Source organism: Amia ocellicauda, chromosome 8, assembly GCF_036373705.1.
Source record: "Amia ocellicauda isolate fAmiCal2 chromosome 8, fAmiCal2.hap1, whole genome shotgun sequence".
In the NCBI taxonomy this organism is placed as follows: domain Eukaryota; kingdom Metazoa; phylum Chordata; class Actinopteri; order Amiiformes; family Amiidae; genus Amia; species Amia ocellicauda.
In genome coordinates this window covers 23503704-23528178 of record NC_089857.1, presented here as the reverse complement: position 1 = coordinate 23528178, position 24475 = coordinate 23503704, and the positions used below count along the sequence as shown (strand labels likewise).

General features: G+C 37.6%; 1 protein-coding gene across 2 annotated transcripts in view; it reads right to left on the bottom strand.

Annotated features, from left to right (window-relative positions):
• gak (cyclin G associated kinase) overlaps positions 1-24475 on the bottom strand; it is a 66605-nt gene that overhangs the window by 38999 nt on the left and 3131 nt on the right. For both annotated transcript variants that reach the window (XM_066710740.1, XM_066710741.1), the window contains exons 2-8: positions 10640-10701; positions 8261-8320; positions 6899-7013; positions 2794-2936; positions 2087-2212; positions 1436-1525; positions 382-517 (exon numbers count right to left, since the gene is read on the bottom strand). In XM_066710740.1, coding sequence (XP_066566837.1) covers positions 382-517; positions 1436-1525; positions 2087-2212; positions 2794-2936; positions 6899-7013; positions 8261-8320; positions 10640-10701 — 732 coding nt within the window. The remainder of the gene's footprint in view (positions 1-381; positions 518-1435; positions 1526-2086; positions 2213-2793; positions 2937-6898; positions 7014-8260; positions 8321-10639; positions 10702-24475) is intronic.

Sequence of the window (24475 nt, the reverse complement as noted above, 5' to 3'; positions counted from 1 at the left end):
CTGCATTTGTGGTATACAAGTCTGTATTATTATAATTTGGAAGTACATTTTTATCCAAAGATTATAATTGTGTGCACACCCACTTCTTGTATAGCTTCACAGTTGCTGGTTTTAATTTGAATTGTTTTTAATGCAGCTTAGTTGTAGTGCAGTGGCGTTTTGTTTCACTGTTATAAAAGTTTAGTCACTTTTCAATGTCTAGCTAGGCATTTACGGTTTTGTTTTTAGAATAAAACCACACTCAAGTATACCACAGGAAACGGTATATGTTATGGTATGGTAAATTGGATGTTTTGACTGACAGGCAAATAATAGCATAATAAATGTAATAAAGTTAATAAATTAATAAGTTAATAAAAGCAAACGGAGGATGATACTCACGAATTAGGTTATGAAAGACTAAGTATTTGGTGTCACTCTGGGGGATGGAATATTTTCCGTTGACTATTTGAAGTTTTGCTCCTTCTTCAAATGGGTGTTGCTTGAAGCATAGAAGGAACAGAATACAACCCAGTGCCTGTCAAACAAAATTAATTACATTACATTTGTTAGTTACCAACTGATTAAATAAAGAAAAAGGTCAATTCAAATGGATGACAGGTATGTGAGGACACACTGCAGAGAGTGTTGCTCATTTTGTATTTCTGATACATGCTATCAGGCAGAACACTGATGCAATCCTAGTGCTCTATCATGGCATGTTTGTGTCTGTTGTTCTACAAATTACAAAAATCTGTTATATATACCAAATCATGCAATGGCTTTGTATAGAAGCTCTGACCTCTTATTTTGTCAAATGAAAAGTATGTTTTCGCCATCCAAATGATCAGTCTTTTAAGGTACACAATCTTATCTTGTTGACTATCATTCTAATTCATTACATTTTAGTATTATTACTCAAATATACTGTATATTAGGCATTGAATAATCCTATCTTCACAACATTAATTTTCCATAATCCTTTCTCTGGTAATGTAACTGTGACAGGTCAGCATTGTCAAAGCACAGCCGGCGGAAATGCCTACCCATCAATTCCGACAGCAGTGTGTCATTCTCGTTCTAAATAAAACACTTGATGGCTATCCCTGAACCCTTGTGTGTCAGTGTCACATCTTGTTACAGTAACTACACCCAATTTTATCAATTCAACATTGAACATGTCAAATCCTTTCATTGTCCTAAATACAAAGCATAAATTAGAGGGACGACACATGTAAAATAATTTTAAATGAAACCTTTTCCCTTTCCTACCAATGTACTCTTAATCTACATTGTTATGAATGAAATGCATTATTTTAGTAATTGCAGTAAGTCTTCATTACAATGCTCAAAAACAGAATCGCAAGATCAATTTCAAAATGTTGATTAAGAAATATTTGGAATGTATTCAAACAGATCAAACTGTCCAAATTGTCCGCCAGTGTTCCTTACTTACCCAGATATCTTGCTTTTCATTGATAGGGTAGTTTGAATAAAGGTCTATCATTTCAGGAGTCCTATATGCTGGGGTAGTGTTTCTGGTTATCTATAATAAAACAAAAGCAAGGTAAAGTTTAATATTTACACTACTACCTTCAAATACTGAAAATTGTTCTGACAAGAAATATTTTTACTACTGTACTAGTCTTCTTTGACACAAATATTTTAACATTAAAATACTATTACATATGGGCTATTTACCAACATCTACATAAACATTAATGTAATATTGCTCATCAGATTTTCCTATAAATTGTTACTTTACCTCCAGAGGTAATTTACATACACCTGTTAAAATAAGTCCTCAAAATTAATTAAAAGCTGCACTGTTTTGATACATACAACAATTATGTTAAACCATGAAAGGTGAAACGATGGGAGCATAAACGTTGTTTTAAGTGAAATAGAACTGAAATGGTGTATTGTGCATTTGTTTATATTTACAGTAGGGATGTACCTATAGATCAGCCAGCTATTGGTATCGACCAATATTGGCAACAATTTACACTATTAGACTATTGATTTAAAATGGCCAAAATCGTCAAATGGTTATGCCTACATACTTAAATAAAAAATATAATAATAATTGGGAGGAAAACAAACATACCTCGTCCTCTACCATGGACCTCTTCTGGGCAGACCAGCTGTAGTCTGGATAGTGTGCAATAGTGGTGGAACTGCCAAAATCACAGAGTTTAACGGTTCCCTGGTGACTGATGAGCAAATTCTCAATCTGGAATGCAGGAAGGAAATCAACTAATTTAAATCAGGTTCAAAAGCAGCATTAAACATAAATAAAAATTACAAACCTTCTAGTAAATTAGAATTGACTACATTAACACAGATAATGCCCTGAAACCTAAACAAAATAAAATAAAATAAAATAAAATAAAATGGATGTCTCTCAGAGGTAGAGATATGCCCATTTTTCTTAGATATGACATTGGGGGTTTTACATGCAGTGTTTTTAACTCATGAAATAATGATGTGTGTTCACATTTGGCCCAAAACTCGGGAGAATCAGGTAGGATACTTAAGTTCCCGGCCATACAATAGCTCCCAGCCCCATTTCCAGTTCCGTATCTTAGATTGCTGTGTGTGAGTATTTTTTTTAAAAACATACACGGCAAGAGGACTTCTTAGAAAAAGAGCTTATTTTTGTATTTATCTCAGAGATTAAACTCTATACCAGTAATCAAATCTCTACTGTCACCTTATTAAAGTAAGAGAATCTGTTACAGCAAACAAAGTACTTAAGAAACTGTTGTGATGGCTCTGCATACAACAAGACACAACTGCAAGAGGTTCACTTACCTTGAGGTCTCTGTGAATTATAGGTGGTTTCTGCTTGTGCATGTGTTGTACAGCTCTACATGTCTGGTAAAAAACTTTTAACACTGTGTCACATGACATTGGGCCTTTCATCTCCACCTTCTTGATGAAGTCCACTAACTGGCCTGTTACAGAGAAAACAGGTTGAATGAGTCATTTTCAGAAGTTGATTTGTTTTCATGATTTAAACCAAGAGTATAGGCTGAACAAGTATATGCCAGAGTTTGTAACATGACACTGTATGCCCTAGTCTTGACTGGTTTGGTACTACTGGCATTATACTTGTGATGACACCAGTTGAAGGAAACACTTTTACAGAAGTGTTCACAAAAGAATACATTTATAACATGCCACAGGTTGCAACAGTCTCAGTAAGTTTTAAATCAGAGGATGAAGTGTAAAGTGTAAATAATTAAATCAGTTTCCATGCGACTTTTTCTTTCTTGTATTCAAACAAATTAGAGAGGTTATCAAGAGACTACTGTGAAAGTGTCTAGGCAGTCATGCAGCAAGTGGCCAGTTAAGTCAAACTGTAGACTTCATTAGCTAAATAAGCTATTTCAGCAACAGCAAACAGTCAGTAATTAGCAGAAGACAAGTTGTTGAAAAGCAGACTTAGCCCACAAGAACACTAGTTGTTGCCCAAGGGGGAGGGGTGTTCTGCGCACATCCCTGGAATGTATCGAAGACATTTGTCTATCAAAGCTGCCATTGTCCATTGTGGCCGTCACTCAAATAGGACCCTTCCACTTCCTGTTTTTATAAAAGGTGATGTCTGAACAAAGAATTCCTCTTTTTGCCGGGGCCTAGAACTCTCGCGTGACCTTGCAACCCTTGGGCAGTGCTTCAATTCTCAGATAACCACAAATGCATACGTAACCTATTGTTATCTTTCGAGTTAGAAACACTGCTCAAGGGGGAGGGGTTACAGTATAACCAAACTGTCGCAAGGGAGGAGGCAGCAAGCTGGTAATAGAGATTGCCCCGAGGCGTACCTACTAGGAGTCGTATCAACTCTATGAAGGAAGCCAGAGGGGCACCTTAGGGCCACATCCGGGCTCCCCAGACCCGAAGACCACAGTCACGCTGGGTTAGGGTTGTCACAGTGTGCCCTGCACCCGAGACAACAAGTCCGCCCACAGGGGAAGCTGCCAAGGCTCTCCGACCAAGAGGGAAACCAGGTCCGCAAACCACAGGCCAGCGAGGTGCTAACAGCAGAACTGTCACTCGTTCCTGCCTGATCTTCTCCAGAACCACTGGGAGAAGAGGGAACGGTGGGAATGCGTAGAAGTGACAGCGCGGCCACATGTGGGCTAGTGCATCGATCCCCAGGGTCCCCGACTGATCCCGAACAGAGAACCATAGGGGACTGCGCCTGCTGAATTGGCACAAGACAGCTCTCCTCTCTGTTGACCCGAAGGCCCAACTCAGAGAGGCGGTCGAGGATCAGCCTCGTGTGGCTCTGAACCTGGAGTGCTCCTTGGAGTTCAAAACAGAACAGCCAGTCATCTAGATAATTGAGGACGCGGACCCCCTGGCAATGCAAGGGGCCCAACACTTCGTCCATGCACTTGGAGAAATTGCTAGCTAGAGCTTGAGACAGGCCCAATGGGAGATCAGCGAACTTGAACACTTGGCCTTCGAAGGCGAAGCGGAGACATTTCCTGTGTGCCTGTGCAATGGGGATGTAAAAGTAGGCATCTTTCAAATCCACCAAGGTGAACCAGTCTCCAGGCTTAATAGCCTGAGACATGGTGTGCAGCATGAGCATCTTGAAACACAACATCTTGAGGCGGCGATTCAGGTACCTCAGACCCAATATGGGGCGGAAACCACCATCTTTATTGGGCACAAGGATAGAATTCCTCGTGCTGCCCCGGAGAGGGCACTTTGCAGATCATGTTTCTCTAAGAGAGTGGCGATTTCGATGTGAAGCAATGCACACTGCAACGGGTCCCTCACTTGCATCCACACCATGCCTCTAAAGTGGGGGGAAAGGTCTGGAACTGTAGGGAGTAGCCAACTGTTATAATTTGGAGCATCCAGGAGTCCCAAAGCTGCCCATCCTCTTGCAGCGGTTCCTGGCATTTGGCCTGGTTCTACCAACTCCCCAGTAGGCTTTGGGGCCCCCGAGGGCCTTCAATCCAGGGCCTCCACCAGCTCGGGCCACCTGCACAGTAAGTAGGGCGCAGATCTGGTCCATCCTGTTGTTGTGAGCCAGGATGGCAGCATCTTGCCCCCTGTCCGCAGAGTTCGGGCCCCTGCACCAGCGTCTCGGTGGTGATGAGACCGATTATGAGGAAGGGGAGGGGGCCCGGGGACACCTCTACGCGGGCTTCTCTCTCTGCCCCCTAATTGTCACGGCCAGCGGTGGGACAGAAGCCCCAGCAGTCACTGGCCTGACAGATGGGCTAACGGTAGAAAAACCACCAGCTGAAGAGCTCAATCCAGTTAACTTGAACAGTAAGACCTCCTAGAGCCGCAGACGTGGGCCGTAGTGCGGGCGCAAGCTAGTCGAGGAGCCCCTCTCGTGGGCGAGGTCTCATAAGACAGACCGAGGCTTAGGCTAGGCGGCCGGCCTCGGCTATTACTGCTGCTGCGTGCATTCTCACTGTGGAGGAAAAAGTCCTGTGGACAAAAACCAACACAGTGAACAAACCTGAATAATAATAATGAAATTAAATTACTAGTAGTCGTGTGAAAGCCGAGCTGAGCCGAGGCTCGGACAGAACAAAACAGCGTGGCTAATTTAAATAAAATTAAAATAGCACAACACACAACTGTAGCAAATCAGCGGAAGTAAATCACAGAATGTAATGCCAGCCAACCGAAAAACACAGATTTCTGGTTGGGACAAACATAGAAGGCTCTCTTACGTGTCTTGACGAACCAAGGCGAAGGGCAAAAAGAGGAAGTCTTTGTGCAGACGTCACATTTTATACAAACATGAAGTCGAAGGGTCCTGTTTGAGTGACGGGCATAAGGGCCAATGGCAGCTTTGATAGACAAATGTCTTCAATATGTTCCAGCGATGCGCACTGAAAATCCCTCCCCCTTGGGCAGTGCTTCTAACTTGAAAGATAACCATGAAGGAAAGTTTCTGCAGACTACATACTTCAGTTTCTCATAGCCTCACATCGAGGGGGTTTTATTTATCAATTACTGCACAAAACCACCCAAACTCTGTAGGAAAGAACATTTATTATAAAAGGCCAGTTTATTTACAGGTAGGCCCAAACAACAAATTAATACAAAATATTTATTAACATACAAAATGCAATAAAAACAAAAAGTGATGCATTTTTTTTTCCCCAACTACTAATTACAATGAATTTAAATCCCAGGATCTTTCACCTGATCACCTTATATTATGTAACATTAACTTATAAAATCAACTGTATGTGTACGTTTTATCATATAGAGAAGTAATGTCACACGTTCAAACTATCTAGTGGTTAACATGCTGCATACAGTACAAAACAACTATTTATCAATGCTAGATTGATTAAAACATGAATTTGGTTTATGCACTATCCATAGTGCCAAAATTCAAACCAATACATATGTTGAAATAAACAAAAAATTGGGGTATTGCATTACAGGTTGTAGCTCTTTTGTCGTGCCATAATGAAATACAATACACATGTTGTTAAACAATCCTTAATCAATATTTTTTTAGTCTTAAAGTACACAATGGTAGTGTGACACACATTGCAATGTGTTGTATGCTATGACTCAGCATGAAGAGTGACAAAAAAAATCAATGTAGGGGCAGATATTACAGTTTGTAATATATAACATTAATACTTCTTGAACTGCTTAAGAGTTAAACTATTATGAACATAAAATTAAAAAAAGGTTCAGTATGTAAATGGGGAATAATAAGAGAAATAATAAAAACAATGTACAAATGTTACATTGTGTTGAGAAACAATTGTCAACACAATGTAACACTGAAAAGAAACCGATGTCAAACACAGCTTGTTAGTATTTCCTGCAGTGATTTAGTTTAGGAATTGACAGCTTGGTGGCCCTGTAAGTCACCAGGCTGGTGGTGTACCTGTAGACTACATAAGCTTGATCATACCTCTGCAGAGTTCAGTGAGGATGAGGAACTCTGCCTGGCCAGTGTCCGACTCCTCTTTTCCAATGGAAGCCGCGGAGCAGAACTGCACAATATTGGGATGTCCTGAAAGTTTTTTCTGAAGGCAATCAGTGAAGGAAATATCTTGGATCCAATTTTTCCAAAATATTTTAAAGGATGTTTTAGATATTACTAATACTAACTTATTTGCCTCCATTCATTGTCTATAAAATGTGCATATTGTGCAATTTGTCTTGCTTATGAACTTGCATGGGTGCCAAAACAAAATAACTGCAGTTTTTACAGTTAATACACTTATGCTTACATTATCTCCTAAATTCCAGGTTAAAGAAAAACAAAGGATCTATTTAACTAAACTACAGAAAAGCTGCCATGCTATACACATGGTGATTCCACTGAAATGTAAGTGATGTTTTTTTTCTCAATTTGATTCCAACCTTATTCATACTGGACAGAGCGAGGCGAGAACTGCAGAATGTCAATCAATGTTAGTTGCTCCCTCAAAAGACCTGAAATAAATATATAACCCTGCAACTGCTTTCAAATTGGTTACAACATTACTCTAGATGCCCTACATAATAGTTGCATATTATCCTTCTTTAATACTTATTAAGAGGAGCCAGGTGAGGTGGTTCGGGCACTTGTCTCACTAGGCAAAGCCCCAGAGGCAGACAGACAGGGAAACAGAGGAGGGACTACATCTCTCAGCTGGCATGTGAGCACTTAGGATTTGGAAAGTGTCACAGGACAGAGGCATGTCTGCACATCTCTACTCAGTATGCTTCTAACACAACCCTCACCAGGATAAGCAGACTGCATTGTTCTTATTGTAGCAGTTAGACTAATAACTATTAGGTTGTTTAACATCATATTTTTTTATGATATGTAGTATTAGTGTTATATTGCTGTTAATTAACACATCTTGAAGCCTGTTGTTCTTGTAAGGTTTTTTAAAGCATAATATAACATGGCCACCATGAGTAAATAACATTGTATGTCTGTTTTAAAATACAATGATGTGAAAAGTATTACATGAAGGCCTAGTTTCCTGAACTATACTGTATTTATGGTTGACATTTATTCATAAATATTGGTTTTCCATTAAACTGCATCGACTGTTCTTCCAGTTCATAGTACAAGAGGAAGTCCCTAAATGATGAGGGGATATATGGAGCTACTGCACCCTTCACCAATACAATGTACAGAATGTAACATTTCAGGTTTGAGGTGGTTTCTGATGCTGACAGTAATTGTTCAGTGTAATTACTTTGACACACAAAAGAATAACGGCAAAGATTTGTTTCAGATTTACCCTGTAAGATTTATATTTTTTGGAAAGGATACCATGAAGCAGACCTCTTGGATTATAGCCTTGTTCTTCTCCTCTTCATTTGAAAGAAGCCTCTGCATGACAAGCAAAGGAAAACAAGTTCATTTGACAAAGCACTTGATATTCAAGTGCAAGCTCCCCCTGCTGGAGGCAAATATTGCATAACTTAAAAAACCTTAATTTGGGGAAAATGTTTATATACAAATATATATATAAGTATTAACTGTTCAGAGAACCATTGCAAAATGCAAAAATGCCTATTTGATTAACTAAATTTGGCTAATACAGTTAAAAGGGTCAACAAGTCAACTGAAAAGCTTAAGTTATGTTTTAATTAATTTGGACACATTTATAAAATAACCATCACTTCTCAGTTTTTGTTTTTCTTCTATTTTTATAGAAATCTTCCTTCCCTTGTAGGTAGAAAAACATGAAATGACCGATTAAAGAAACAATTACCACAGACACTATGAATAACCTGACTGTGTATTTATCACGGCCAATAATTTCACTCACAACTTGCAGAAAAGGTGAAAGAAAAACTCAAATAAAACAACTTTTTTTTGTCTAGTTTGGATAATGTAAAGAACGTTCACTTCCTCTATCCTTTCAAAATCAGGATTGAGTCCTGATCCTGGTCAGAAGCAGGATCAGACTTTTAGCACTGATCTGTTTAGTACAAACAACACAGCTGGGCTCAAGATTAAGCTATGTGCCTGGATGCGGGATCAGGTCTGTTTAGTACAACCAGCAAATGAGGTTCAACTGACAGCAAATTAAGCAAACTTCTTTAAATTTATTAATTTTTCAGAACTGGTTGGTTATCTTAAATCTCTTGAAACTTGGAACCTCCGAGCTCTCCTGAAAACTTGAATCCTAGTCAACGTAAGTTTGCAAACTCTTCACGTTTTCCTTGTGTGTGGGGATTAGACAGTTCAAATTCATGGGCTGTGATCTGAGCCCACATTGTGGTTTGTCATTGGCATTTCTAATCAGACAGAACACCATTGAATATTTTTATTATGTCTGGACACCTAACAAATCAACAATTACACCATGTCTATTAACCCAAAACAGACTAAAACTGAACACATAGGCTAATCCAATGTGTGGTCAGTAATCGCATCCAAAAGCGGAGGTTCTTTACTGTGAGGCCCAGACACTCGTGCAGGTAGCAGATGTTCTCCTTGCACACTCCTAGATCTATCTCCCCCTCTCCCCCCCAGGGCATATAGTGTTGTCCTGTTGGCCATGTTGTGCCCCTCCTAGCCACAATGTGTTTTTCCATGACAGCTCATTAATGCACCTTAGTAGGAAATAGACCCAAATAAAAATAAGTTTCATTAATATATATATTTTTCAAACGGCAGATTTCAGCAAGTTGTGGGTGATATGCAGCTACATCATATAGAAATGGAACATACCATACATAGCTTGCACGTTGCAAAGAATATACTAAGTAATACAGAACCGTATAGGTTTTGTAAAATGTAAATGATTCACTCTTCTTAGGCTTTCCAGTGTCATTAGAGCACAGCTCCCACTTTGGAATGATCACACCAAAAACGGATTAACCAGTTTATGTGTATCTGATCCTTATTTTATATCTCATTATTACAATAATGAGTTCCTGCAAATTTACATGCTGTTAACTTTCTCAAAAGGAGTTGCTTAATTGGTGTTCTCCACAATGGTCATTAAATAAAACAACTCATTATCAGATACAGGATTTTACAATTGCAGTCGAGGATCTTTTATGGTGATCAAGTTTATTTTTCAGATATAAAAATGCTGTTCATTACCATTATTTTTTAACATACACATCCATGTCCATGTCCATGTCTAATAATCCTTTGTGTAAAACTACGAATACATCAGGGGAGTCCATGGCAACAAAGACGCCGATGGTATAGGAAATGTGATATTCAAAAAGTGTGTATGTTTGCTGGCTCAAATATATTAGATATAATATTTTGTTTTAAATGTTATGCGAGTCATGAAAAGGACTCAATGTGCACCCGATTTCAACATTCCAACCTACAGGTAAGTGTAGGGTCTGCAAAATCTTTGTACATTGAGAATCAAATAACCATAAAAAGAAAATTAAACCTTAATTATCATGAAGTGTTCTTAACCTCAAATGCCTTTTTCCCCAAATGAAAAATAGTTCTAGAGTCTAAAATATTAGGGTTGTGTTTCAGGATGTATACTAACATTATAATGTCATCCTTCATATAACATATCTGTTCATAAGGAACGTATAATTTGTGTAGATATTCCAACCTCTTTCAGAATTAACGATCATTGGGGAAAGATTTCCAAAATGTTTATCATCTTTGAGTGGTGAGACACTGTCAAGTGAACGTGAAATCCAACAAATATAAAAATGTTACCTTTAGTGCATAATCTTTATTGGTTCCAATATCCTGTGCTTCATACACAAAGGCAAATCCACCTAGAGTAAAAAAACAAACAAAAAACATTAAATTTAAAAAACATACAAAACAGGCGTTTAGATTTTTGTTTAAAAAAAAATAATAATGTCATAAGTTTAGGTAAGTTTTGTAAAACCATAATAAAAAAAAAAGTGTAGTGAAGTACACAGAACAGGTAAGGAATGACAGACAAAGTAACTGAAATAACTTGGTTGACTAAGTATCCACCCCCTTTGTAATAAGGGAAATCCATAATAAAGTGAGCCTGGCCATGAAAAAATAAAAATGCCTATACAGTGCCTTGCGAAAGTATTCAGCCCCTTTGGCATTTTTCCTATTTTGTTGCCTTACAACCTGGAATTAAAATTGATTTTTGGGGGGTTTGTACGATTTGATTTACACAACATGCCTACCATTTTGAAGATGCAAAATATTTTTTATTGTGGAAACAAACAAGAAATTACACACAAAAAACAGAAAACTTGAGCGGGCATAACTATTCACCCCCCAAAGTCAATATTTTGTAGAGCCACCTTGTGCAGAAATTACAGCTCAAGTCTCTTGGGGTATGTCTCAATAAGCTTGGCACATCAAGCCACTGGGATTTTTGCCCATTCTTCAAGGCAAAACTGCTGCAGCTCCTTCAAGTTGGATGGGTTCCGCTTTATTCTGGCCACTCTTCCGTAAAGCCCAGCTCTGTGGAGTGTATGACTTAAAGTGGTGCTATGGACAGATAATCCAATCTCCACTGTGGGGCTTTGCAGCTCCTTCAGGGTTATCTTTGGCGTCTTTGTTGCCTCTCTGATTAATGCCCTCCTTGCCGGGTCTGTGAGTTTTGGTGAGCGGCCCTCTCTTGGCAGGTTTGTTGTGGTGCCATTTTCATTCCATTTTTTAATAATGGATTTAATGGTGTTCCGTGGCATGTTCAAAGTTTCAGATATTTTTTTATAAACCATCCCTGATCTGTACTTCTCCACAACTTTGTCCCTGAGCTGTTTGGAGAGCTCCTTGGTCTTCATGGTGCCCCTTGCTCAGTGGTTTTGAAGACTTGGGGCCTTTCAGAACAGGTGTTTATATACTGAGATCATGTGACGGATCATGTGACACTTAGATTGCACAGGTGGACTTTATTTAACTAATTATGTGACTTCTGAAGGTAATTGGTTGCACCAGATCTTATTTAGAACTTATTTTTTCAATTCACTTCACCAATTTGGACTATTTTGTGTATGTCCATAACATGAAATCCAAATAAAAATCCATTTAAATTACCGGCTGTAATGCAACAAAATAGGAAAAATGCCAAGGAGGGTGAATACTTTCACAAGGCACTGTATCTAAATAATATCAATCAGTTTTTAATAAAAGGAGTATATTTGTGCATGCTGTATTGTTTTGGTTCACTGTGTGCCTTTTAAAGTAACAGTAGAAAACAAAAAAGCAACATTCACAAAAGTCAAATTTTCATACATTTATAGGTTTCAATTGTGGGATAACCGTTTTATGCATAGTTTTGTAAATATGCCCAATTTGAACTCAATGGGTATGTAATAGAAAGATAATACTACATTTTGTTGATAAAAGGAAACAATGTTAAAGCAATTTTTAAATAATGCTGTTTTTAAATAATGCAAATGTCACATTCATAACATTTTCTAAAAACAAGTTTTTCTAAAAGTTGTATACTACATTCCCCCCCCCCCCCCCAACTTTCTCTGCAAAGCTAACTTTGTTAAACTTATGTTACAAGAAAAAAAGTTTACCAGTTATTAATAAAAAAACGACCAAATTAGCATTATGGATGTGACCGGCATTATGGATGTGACATTACGAATGTGACAATGTCTTAAGGTAATACTAAGCTTGATGAGATGTGATTTCAAATAATGCCTTATAATGTAAAAGAAAAAACATTAAAAATCACTAATAGTAGCACATTCTCATGATGTATTATATCACACCATCAGATCCTGCCAGTCATTTTAATAGGGGGGTTAAGGCATAATTTTAAATGTTGTCGATTATTTGTTTTAAGATCACCCAAACACTTTCATTAAAACTGAAAATACACACAATCTTAAAAGGGAAGACCATGTGTTTACCATGTCCAGCTCATTCTATGTACCAGAATTCAGGGATTGAGACAAGAGGTCTCGAGCTGCTTTGCTGGAAGTCAATGGCGAAATTCAGAAAAGTCACAAAAATCACTAAAAACAAGATTTTATGCACGTTCGATGGCCCATCACCCTATTTTTCCAAAAGAACCATCAGTTTGTAGTCATAAAAACTTTATTTCACCACACAGAACTGTTGCTATTTTACATGATTATTTTATTTGAGGGACTGCCGTGTAGGCTACAGTGGAGCACTCTGTTCTAGCCTACATGGCAGTAGCTCGAATAAAATTATAGGGTGATGGGGCCATCGAATGTGCATAAAAAATAGGGTGATGGGGTCATTTTAATGATTTTCTGAATTTCCCCATTGATTTCCAGAAAAGCAGCTCCAGAGTTAGCACAGAGTTTTACATCCTTACAATTCGGAATGTTTTGTTTGTTTTTAAACTGAACTTTACATGTTTCTATGCAATAGTTTTTGCCTCAGTTTTCTAGTAATTTCTACTTTGTTGTGATCCACAACTTGCTTCCTCATGAGCCCTTAAATAAGGCAACAAAGTTGCATTTTGTGTGCAAATGTTACATCCATAACATTGGAACTGCCCAATAGCAATCCTAAATAAGCTCAGATGTAAGTAATCACCTTCAAAATCACACACCTGTGTTGTTTTGAGTTAGGGTAAGTGTACCTATTAAGCCCATGTACCCATTAAGCCCACTACCATGTTTGACTTCAAATAAAAAAAGTATGATATGTTCTGCTGCTTGATATCTCCACTAATGCATGCATTTGTTATTTCCATCCTAGTTTTTTATTTTAAGCCAATCAGATGTATATTGATTAAGATATGGTTCATCAAGTGCTGTCACTTCCTAGTAGCCATTTTGAAAGTGAAGAAAAATAACTATGCTGTGCAGGGGACCTGCAGAAAAACACTTTTTTAACATGTTTTCATTTTCTTTTGGGGTAAATTAAAATACTTAATGTACAATTAAGAGATTTATGTTCTTAAATATGCATAGTAAAACAGAGAACATTGATATTAATAATAGTATACAGCTAAATCAAAAGATTGGTTTAGAGAGTTCACGATAGTACCACATGTCACAGTCAACATGCAAGGGAATTAAGGTCATGTGCAACACAAATATAATACATCAGTATCACTGGCTTGCAATTTACAATGCATTTTGTACTATATTTATCTTAAATTAACCTTGAATACTAGTATATATGTATAATTGTAAAATTCAGTTTTCCAAGGCGGGCTTAAAGGGTACCATACCACAAAAAACATTGCTTCTGGGTAGAATGTAAATAAAAATAAGATTAACTTATTAAATCAAGATAATACTAAATGTTGCATAATGTTGTACTTTACAGTATTTATTTATAGCCCAAACAATTTGTTTCCAAATACATAAATCGGTAGAGTTGTATACAACATATTTTTTAACCAAATTCTACTGTTGTTCCTATTAAGCCCAGTGTGCTCTTTTTAACCCCACTTACTCCATGTAACGAATGTGCATATTGTGTATGTAAAAAGACATGAGCTTTCCAAGGATCCTAATTTTCGATAGTCACGCCCACCATATCTCCCCAGGAGATTTTAATTCCCATTTAAAATCCCATTTAAAATTACTTTGAATTGATTTTAAACAGGGGGAAATGTATTCAAATGTTTTTGAACTTTTCATTTATTAATTAAAATAGATGCATTGATAAAAATCATGTAATGGGCTTATTTGGAACATATATGGGCTTAAATGGTACATCAGGTACCCATTAAGCCCAGTCAGGATTTTTTACATTTTTACTAATATCTATTTTTTATTTTTTAAATATAGAGTAATATAACTTCACATGAGAGATTACCCTTTCATTTTCTGATTACTTCTCTTCCAGTAACCTGTGATTATGTCTTTAAAATGTCTCAACTCAGATATTGGTGGGCTTAATAGGTACACTTACCCTACATACAGTGAGGGAAAAAAGTATTTGATCCCCTGCTGATTTTGTACATTTGCCCACTGACAAAGAAATGGTCAGTCTATAATTTTAATGGTAGGTGTATTTTAACAGTGAGAGACAGAATAACAACAACAAAAATCCAGAAAAATGCATTTCAAAAAAGTTATACATTGATTTGCATGTTAATGAGGGAAATAAGTATTTGATCACCTATCAATCAGCAAGATTTCTGGATCCCAGGTGTCTTTTATACAGGTAACAAGCTGAGATTAGGAGCACTCTCTTAAAGGGAGTGCTCCTAATCTCAGCTCGTTACCTGTATAAAAGACACCTGTCCACAGAAGCAATCAATCAATCAGATTCCAAACTCTCCACCATGGCCAAGACCAAAGAGCTGTCCAAGGATGTCAGGGACAAGATTGTAGACCTACACAAGGCTGGAATGGGCTACAAGACCATCGCCAAGCAGCTTGGTGAGAAGGTGACAACAGTTGGTACGATTATTCGCAAATGGAAGAAACACAAAATAACTGTCAGTCTCCCTCGGTCTGGGGCTCCATGCAAGATCTCACCTCGTGGAGTTTCAATGATCATGAGAACGGCGAGGAACCAGCCCAGAACTACACGGGAGGATCTTGTTAATGATCTCAAGGCAGCTGAGACCATAGGTCACCAAGAAAACAATTGGTAACACACTACGCCGTGAAGGACTGAAATCCTGCAGCGCCCACAATGTCCCCCTGCTCAAGAAAGCACATGTACAGGCCCGTCTGAAGTTTGCCAGTGAACATCTGAATGATTCAGAGGAGAACTGGGTGAAAGTGTTGTGGTCAGATGAGACCAAAATCGAGCTCTTTGGCATCAACTCAACTCGCTGTGTTTGGAGGAGAAGGAATGACCAAGAACACCATCCCCACCGTCAAACATGGAGGTGGAAACATTATGCTTTGGGCATGTTTTTCTGCTAAGGGGACAGGACAACTGCACCGCATCAAAGGGACGATGGACGGGGCCATGTAGCGTCAAATCTTGGGTGAGAACCTCCTTCCATCAGCCAGGGCATTGAAAATGGGTCGTGGATGGGTATTCCAGCATGACAATGACCCAAAACACACAGCCAAGGCAACAAAGGAGTGGCTCAAGAAGAAGAACATTAAGGTCCTGGAGTGGCCTAGCCAGTCTCCAGACCTTAATCCCATAGAAAATCTGTGGAGGGAGCTGAAGGTTCGAGTTGCCAAACGTCAGCCTCAAAACCTTAATGACTTGGAGAGGATCTGCAAAGAGGAGTGGGACAAAATCCCTCCTGAGATGTGTGCAAACCTGGTGGCCAACTACAAGAAACGTCTGACCTCTATGATTGCCAACAAGGGTTTTGCCACCAAGTACTAAGTCGAAGGGGTCAAATACTTATTTCCCTCATTAACATGCAAATCAATTTATAACGTTTTTGAAATGCGTTTTTCTGGATTTTTTTGTTGTTATTCTGTCTCTCACTGTTAAAATACACCTACCATTAAAATGATAGACTGATAATTTCTTTATCAGTGGGCAAACGTACAAAATCAGCAGGGGATCAAATACTTTTTTCCCCTCACTGTATCAGGATAAACTGAGAAGGTCCTGTAGGTTCCCTATGATGGATAATGCATTTCAAAGTTGTTGAAATGCACAGATTAGGGGATGTGTAAAAAATATATCAAAGGCCTTGAATATCCTTTGGAGCACATTTAAGACAATTATGAAGAATCGGAAGGTGTATTGAAAATAATCTAAAGACCCTGCCTAAACCAGGCCATCCCTTCAAACTGGAAGACCGAGCAGGAGGGAGAGGCTACCAAGAGGCCATTGCAACTTTGCCAGAGCTAGAGGCATTTATGGCCAAGACTGGTCAAAGTGTACATGTGACAATATCTCCACAAATCTGGCCTTTATGGTATAGGCCAAGAAAGTCCATCCTAAATCCACACTGAAGTATGCAAAAATAACTAAATCAGGAGATTCTGTAGCCATGTGACAAAATGTTTTGTGGTCTGATGAAAACTAAACTGGAATTTTTTGTCTGAATGGAATATGTTATATTTTGCACAAACCCAACAAAGCGCATCACCCAAAGAATACCATCCCAACTGTGAAGCATGGTGGTGGCAACATTATGTAATGGGGATGTTTCACATTAGCAGTGACTGGGGCGCTTATCAGGATAGGGAAAATGAATGGAATAAAGTATAGAAATGTGAAAGGAATACCTGCTCTCTGCAAGAAAGCTGAAACTGGGATGGATGTTCACCAAGATTTGTTAATGTCGATGGCTTAACTGTAAGCAAATTTTAAATTCAACTGCTGAGGCAATTTGTTTTGCTGGGCAAAGGGAGAATTTTTTTAATGATGTAGCAATTGACAACAGCAGGGATGCAGGCAAAAGACAAAACAAGTTGCATTATAGATTTATACTGTAAAGGCCACATGTTCGATTGTTTCTGGAATTTTTTATTAAAGTATTATTTTCTGTATTTAAAAGTAAAAGTGCTTCTTTTGCATTTTATCCAATGTATTCATGAAATAAGCCAACAATTGTTTCATGACATCAAGAATAATCATCATAAGTTATTTATCATAAAACTAGTGTTACACTTAAAAGAATCATCAACATGAATATCAAATGTAGATTACCAGTAATCCTAATAATATTTTGTTTATTATAAAACAATGAACATCTTTCATGCCTTGAAATGTACAAATTTGGACTCGGTGGGATTTCTGGCAGTTTTCATTTCAACTAAAGTCTTTAAATGGGGTTTGTGGTCATGGTTCTTTGACATGACAGTCTGTCAAAGTGGATCAGTGCTTGGACTTTAAAGTTGAAAAAAAATGTTTGCATCTCTGTCTTCTGGTACACACTTCCAGAATGTAAGAATTCCCTCTTTCAGCACAGATTTGAGTCCACTGTTCTCCTGAAGTTTGCGATGCAGGTCATGGAATTTAGTTTTCAGTTCAACAACGAATCCTGCATATCTCGGTGTGTTCCGCTTTAGAACAGGTGGTGCTGCATGTTTCTTTGACCCTGACTGAAGTTGACACATTGCTTGAAAGTGTGTCAGTTCCCCCTTTTGCATTAGCCTTTAAAACATTTGCAGTTTTCCAAATTTGCAAACACAGTCTATATTAAATCCGACGGCATCTTTGATTTTCCCTGCAAGTCCACATTTAGTTTGTACAAATGTATCGGCATGTCTGCAAGAAATGCACAATCAAGAACCCATTAAGAGTCTGAAAGCTCTGGGTATACCCCGTCCTCTCCATGAATAATTTGATAGACGCCAACAGCTTAAAAAAAAAAAAAAAAAGGGAAATGTCCAATATTCTGGAAATCTTCCATCAGCTTCCAAGTCCCACTAACTCATCCATTTATCCTAGCATCAATGGAGCCCCTTCAGTTGCTACCACCTACATAAATGCCTCCTTAATATTCATTTTTTAAATTAAAATGTTATAACAAATCGTATGTATTCTAAAACATCAGCAATATCTACAGACATGCACGCAGATATGCAGGTACTGTACCTGTTTGAGCAAAAAGGAAAACAGAAAATAAGCACTTCAATCATTGTGACAAAACTATCAGATGGTACAGGGCAACACCTTCTCCTTAAGGTGAACATATAACTTAGTTGGATTCTAAACATGCCTTTAAATGTCAATGTCTTTCCCTTTAAATTGAGTCCAATATAAGGACTGTAACATTTTTGTATCCTTAAGTATGCACCGGTTTTATTTTATTATTTTGCAAAATGCTGAAAATGCTGCTTATGTTAATTAATAATTAAAAAATACTAATGTTGTAATGATCAACTCAGTAACGCTGATTAGCAGTTTCACTAGCAGCAGGAATAGTCCTGTGCATGGTAATAAAGCACCATTACTAACCTTAGCAAAGCTGTATTGCCAGATTTACACTAATTTCTTTCATGTTAATTTAAGGACAAATTTAAAATCCCCTTCTGTCTCGAAGTGTCCAAGGTCCCCAGAATAATATGTTCATTCTACTCTCTACTTCATACTTAGTCAAGAAATTACTGTACTTTCATACTATTACAATGTATTGCGTTTGTATTGCCCATGTTAAAATAATCTGTTAACTGATTTGCTTTGCTTAGGCATTTTAATAAAGTACAACTGGTATATGGTTTTCACTATTTTAATATGTTCTATTTATTTACAGTTTGTGTACAGTTATAAGTATGCTCTATCTTTTTAATGCAACAATTTTTTTACATTAGCAACAAAATTATATAAATCTTGCACAGATTAATTATTAGCCTATTAAAATATTTTTAGTGGGCCAAGCAACAAAGACGTTAGCAGCAGATCCTTCAAGTCCTGTAAGTTGCGAGGTGGGGCCTACATGGATCGGACTTGTTTGTCCAGCACATCCCACAGATGCTCGATTGGATTGAGATCTGGGGAATTTGGAGGCCAAGTCAACACCTTGAACTCGTGATTCATCAGACCAGGCCACCTTCTTCCATTGCTCCGTGGTCCAGTTCTGATGCTGACGTGCCCATTGTAGGCGCTTTCGGCAGTGGACAGGGGTCAGCATGGGCACCTTGACTGGTCTGCGGCTACGCAGTCCCATATGCAACAAACTGCGATGCACTGTGTTCTGACACCTTTCTATGAGAACCAGCATTAACTTTTTCAGCAATTTGAGCTACAGTAGCTCGTCTGTTGGATCAGACCACACGGGCCAGCCTTCGCTCTCCACATGTATCAATGAGCCTTGGCCGCCCATGACCCTGTCGCCGGTTCACCGCTTTTCCTCCCTTGGACCACTTATGTTAGGTACTGACCACTGCAGACCGGGAACACCCCACAAGAGCTGCAGTTTTGGAGATGCTCTGACCCAGTTGTCTAGGCATCACAATTTGGCCCTTGTCAAAGTCGCTCAGATTCTTATGCTTGCCCATTTTTCCTGCTTCTAACACATCACCTTTGAGGACAAAATGTTCACTTGCTGCCTAATATATCCCACCCACTGACAGGTGCCATGATAACGAGATTATCAGTGTTATTCACTTCACCTGGTCAGAGGTCATAATGTTATGGCTGATCAGTGTATGTTAAATATGCGTATTTTCAAATGCCTGAACTTTGCCCCAAGAAAACCCATGAGCAAAATTAAAAAACTCACCAAACTTGGTACAATAATAAATGGCAATGTTATGCTTGATTGTGGTAAATTTCGTCACCACTGGTGATGCGATGTGGTGGCAAATTGTATTAAAAGATGTCACATATGGTAGCAAGTATCTTCAGAACTATAGAGCCTAATGTACTTCCTTTTTTGGTGATTAACACTAGTACAAAGATCTGTCAAAGTTGATGAAGCAAAGTTGATAGGACACAAAACATGGCTGCTGTACACCAATCAAAAGGACAGCTTCACATGTCAGCCACATCATGACATTCCTTATATAGACCTCTACTTCTATCATGTGGACAAGTTTGGAAATTGTATTCCGCATCTTGAATGACACAATAATGAGAATTTCACATATATGCTAAAATTAAGTGAAAAATACAGTGGTACCTTACATAATTGATGCATACAGGCAAGAAATTATATTATTATAGTCCAGTGACATTGAAATACACACTATAAATGACAAAGGATTGAAAACCTCAAATGTATACTACATTGGATTGAAATAGAAAATTACACATGTAATAACATGCATTTAAACTACAAATGCCTGCTAAAATCTGAAATCTACTGATACAGCTTAGAAGCCTTAAAAGTTGCATGCAACTTCTAGTTATTATTATTATTCCGCCAATATATTGCAAATGGCCATAAATTGAGAACTACTAGCCAGAATCTGACCAATCTTGGTATGCTGGTAGACATCTATATGAAGTAGAGGTCATACATCATGTTGTTCAGTGCCAATATTGGATTAATGACAATTATTAGACAACATTCAATCAACTTCTTCTCCAAAACTGCTAATTGGACAGACTTGAAACTTGGTGCATACGTTTATGTTATGACCTATATTCAGATTTGTTCAAGACAAGTCGATCCGTCACATGGTTTGGCAGCCATGTTGGATTGGTCAAAAATATTAAATGATCTACTTCTCTGAAACCGTTAGACAGACTGAAGTGAAATTTTGCACACATGACCTTGGCTTGGTCCTCTATCAGATTTGTTAAAAGCAAGTGGACTCATTAAACAACATGTCTGCTATGACCAAATACGTGTGTTAATTTTCTGTCCATACATTTCAAACGCCTATGAAATTAAAACATAACAAACTCAGCAAAATTGATGCTTTGGTAGATAGCTATAGCAGGTTGTTCCACAGGAAATATCATATCATATGGTGTGGTGCCAATATTGGATCAAGTGACAATTATTAGACAATATTCAAGCCTCTTCTCCATCCAAACTGCTAATGGGACAGATGTGAAACTTGGTGCATGACACTTCATGTAATGACCTATATTCAGATTTGTAAATTTAAATTCATAAAAGATTTCTAAAACTAAAATGTACTTTTTCAAACCATCTAATCCAATTACACACTGAATGTACAGCTGCTCTTGAGACAGAGCACTTGCTCAATCAATCACAGACAATGCCACCACTTGCAGGGACTTCCAGTACAGATCACATACTCTGAAACTCAACCATCATCCCAAACTTGCAGGGACTTCAAGTACAGACAACATACTCTGAAACTCAAACATCACGCCAAGCTTGCAAGGGGATTCGGACTCAGACATATGCAGGTGTTGACATATATAAGATACAAGAACATCTCTTAGTCTTGCATTTCTTGCCTTTACCCACTGCGCCTCTGGGGAGCTTGATATTAAGGCTTGGATTTATAATACATTTATGTTATACATTCATGTGGACCTGAAAAAGAGAGGGAGCTGTACTACCAATACAAATTTAACTAATAGTAATCTTTACAAATATTGAAATAGTTAACAATTTTATATTGTCTATGTATTCATTGTAAGAATACAAAATGCTTTAGATAATGTAGTCTATTGCAGGGTACAAAAAATATATTGTAATATATACATGAATAACATATCACACTCATATTATAAATGGTGACTCAAATTACAATGTAGTTATGCACTAATTATTCCCTTCTCAGGGGGCATAGAATTGTTTGGCGACACAGACTTTAAGGCCACTGCACTGTGGCACAGGAGACCCAGATTTGAGTCCCGCTATGGCCAGAACCCAAAAGTATGTTAAATATGCCATATCCCTACACATATGCTTGGTCCCCTACATTGCTGCTTGCAGTTATATTTCTAATTATTATCATGTGTGCAATTCATTATATATCATAAAGGAAAAAAAAATGAAATCTAGTTGTTTTTTTGCAAACTACCAGATTCATTATATGATGTTTTTATAACTTTCCTTTTTTTTTTTTAAATCAATTTGGGATAGCTTGACAACTTTGAAGTTGTTAAAAAAAAAAAAAATGTAAAACGTATTTAACGCTGAAATTTGATTGATTTGGTAAAGCGATATGAAACCACTTCCTTTCGCTCCCAGCAAAAGGGAAATGTTTAATTCGAGCTAATGCGAATATTATGCTGGCCTGTTTTTTTGATTTCCTATATTAATTTTTGATTAAATATATATGCCATAGCCTGGCATGTGTGGATAACACCGATACACAATATTATCGTAGATCACATGCACATCAATGATATTCTGTTTTATTTACACTTTGCGTCTCACAGGCGGTGGGGAAGCGCATCTTCGGGGGAGCGATGGAAAGGCGCTGCAAGGGTAACAAGCTTGTGCTTTGAGTTTTGTTGTTTGTGAATGTTCCGTGCCAGCAAATGTATTAATGCTACAGCTGTGAACAACCTGACTGACACCTAGTCCAATGTCTCACAGCGCACATTGTTTTAGTTTCCATCTCAGATGCAGGGTATTAAGCATAGCTTTATATTTTAGAAGAAGAAAAAAAAAAAAAATAGATTCTCACTGCACGTAATCACATGTAATGTAATTAAAAGATACAGAAAATAGTCATATTAAATATATAGGCTTATACACACAGTACTTTAATCCCTCAGCCACAGCGCACCTACGCTAATGCCCACCCTGGGCACGCACCTGCACAACTTGCACCCACCCACAAGCCGATATTTGATATATCCGATAAATCGCAATATTTTTATGTCTATCAACAGCTATATGTCATTTTTTAAATAAATATCGCCAAACCCTAGTTCTTACCACAAATGAAAACTATTGGTGAAAATATCTAGTAGTACAGACTGGTGGGGCATCTTACTCCTTTAGATACCTTATATCAGTGGTTTTCAACAGGTCCTGGAGTACCCCCTGCCCTGCTGGTTTGTGTTCCAACCAAGGTCTTAATTGCTTAATTGAATCCTTAATTGAACTAACAAAGCAAATATAATGTTATATTAAGTAATTAAGACCTCGGTGCAAAGTCCAAAAAAGTGAATACACACGTTAGTCATCGAGACCTCCATAACCTTGAAGCCTCTTTGATGTTACAGACTGTTGCTCCAGCTAACAAAATGGCAACCTTTACCAGTTCTATAAACAATTTTTAAAAAGCACATTTCTTAGCTAAAGAACCAAACACAAAATTAGTTAAATGGAATGTACATGCCTTTATTTATTATATTACAAATTGTTGATCTTGCCAAAACCACTGTATCCACATGAGGTGCAGGATGACCATAGAACTGTCTTACAGTTCTGAGTATTGACTTACCACGTGCGCGAGAGCTTTATCTTTGGCTGTGCAGCTGCAGCCATGGGTGTTACCAGTAAAGACTTGGTCCACATATCACATTTATATGTCTGCATTTCAAAAAATAATGTGTGCAACAATTGTGTGTGGAAGCTAGAGTATGTACAGGGTAAACAATTGTTGATTTCACATCAGTGGTGAAAATACAATTCCACTTGCATTATTCTTTGATCTATACCAGGTTTAAAAAGCTTTTAAAGTATTCTTCTATATAATATTAAAATGTTCTATGACGCTTTTCATAAGTAGTGAATAAAGACATGATATTACGAATCCTAGTGCAGACACAGCAGATCAGTCTAATTGGAGATGACCGAGCTCTGGGAGACAACTAGCTTTTTAGAAACAGAAAAACTGTGAATTGCAAATAAATAAAAACTAACTTTTTATAAATCTAAATATAAAAATAAATGAAATTGAGTCATAAAGTATTTATATTTTTCCACCTCATACATTGGAAACAAATTATGTTCAATTGTATATACATAAAATGTATGTAGGCCTATAAAATGCTATCTTTATTTTTCAAATTTTAAAGCATTATTGTAATTGCAGCAGTTTTGTAAAATGTTAATGTGTTTCTGTACTGTTAAGCAACTCAGTTAAAACACATTTGAATACATTTACATACAGTATACACATTCTACCTGTAAATACTTAACTGAAAGTAGTTGACATTTAGCATTAATATAATAATAATATAATTAAGGTTAGGTGTAGATATTTCACCACCAAATAATTTTTAAAAAGGGGGTTCAATTAAAATGAATGTATGTAACTGGAAGCAATTTCAAACACTTTGTTTTTTAGAAATCATATCAGCCACTTAAAGTTGTGTGTGGAAGAGAGGGGGTAAAGGGGTGAATCAATA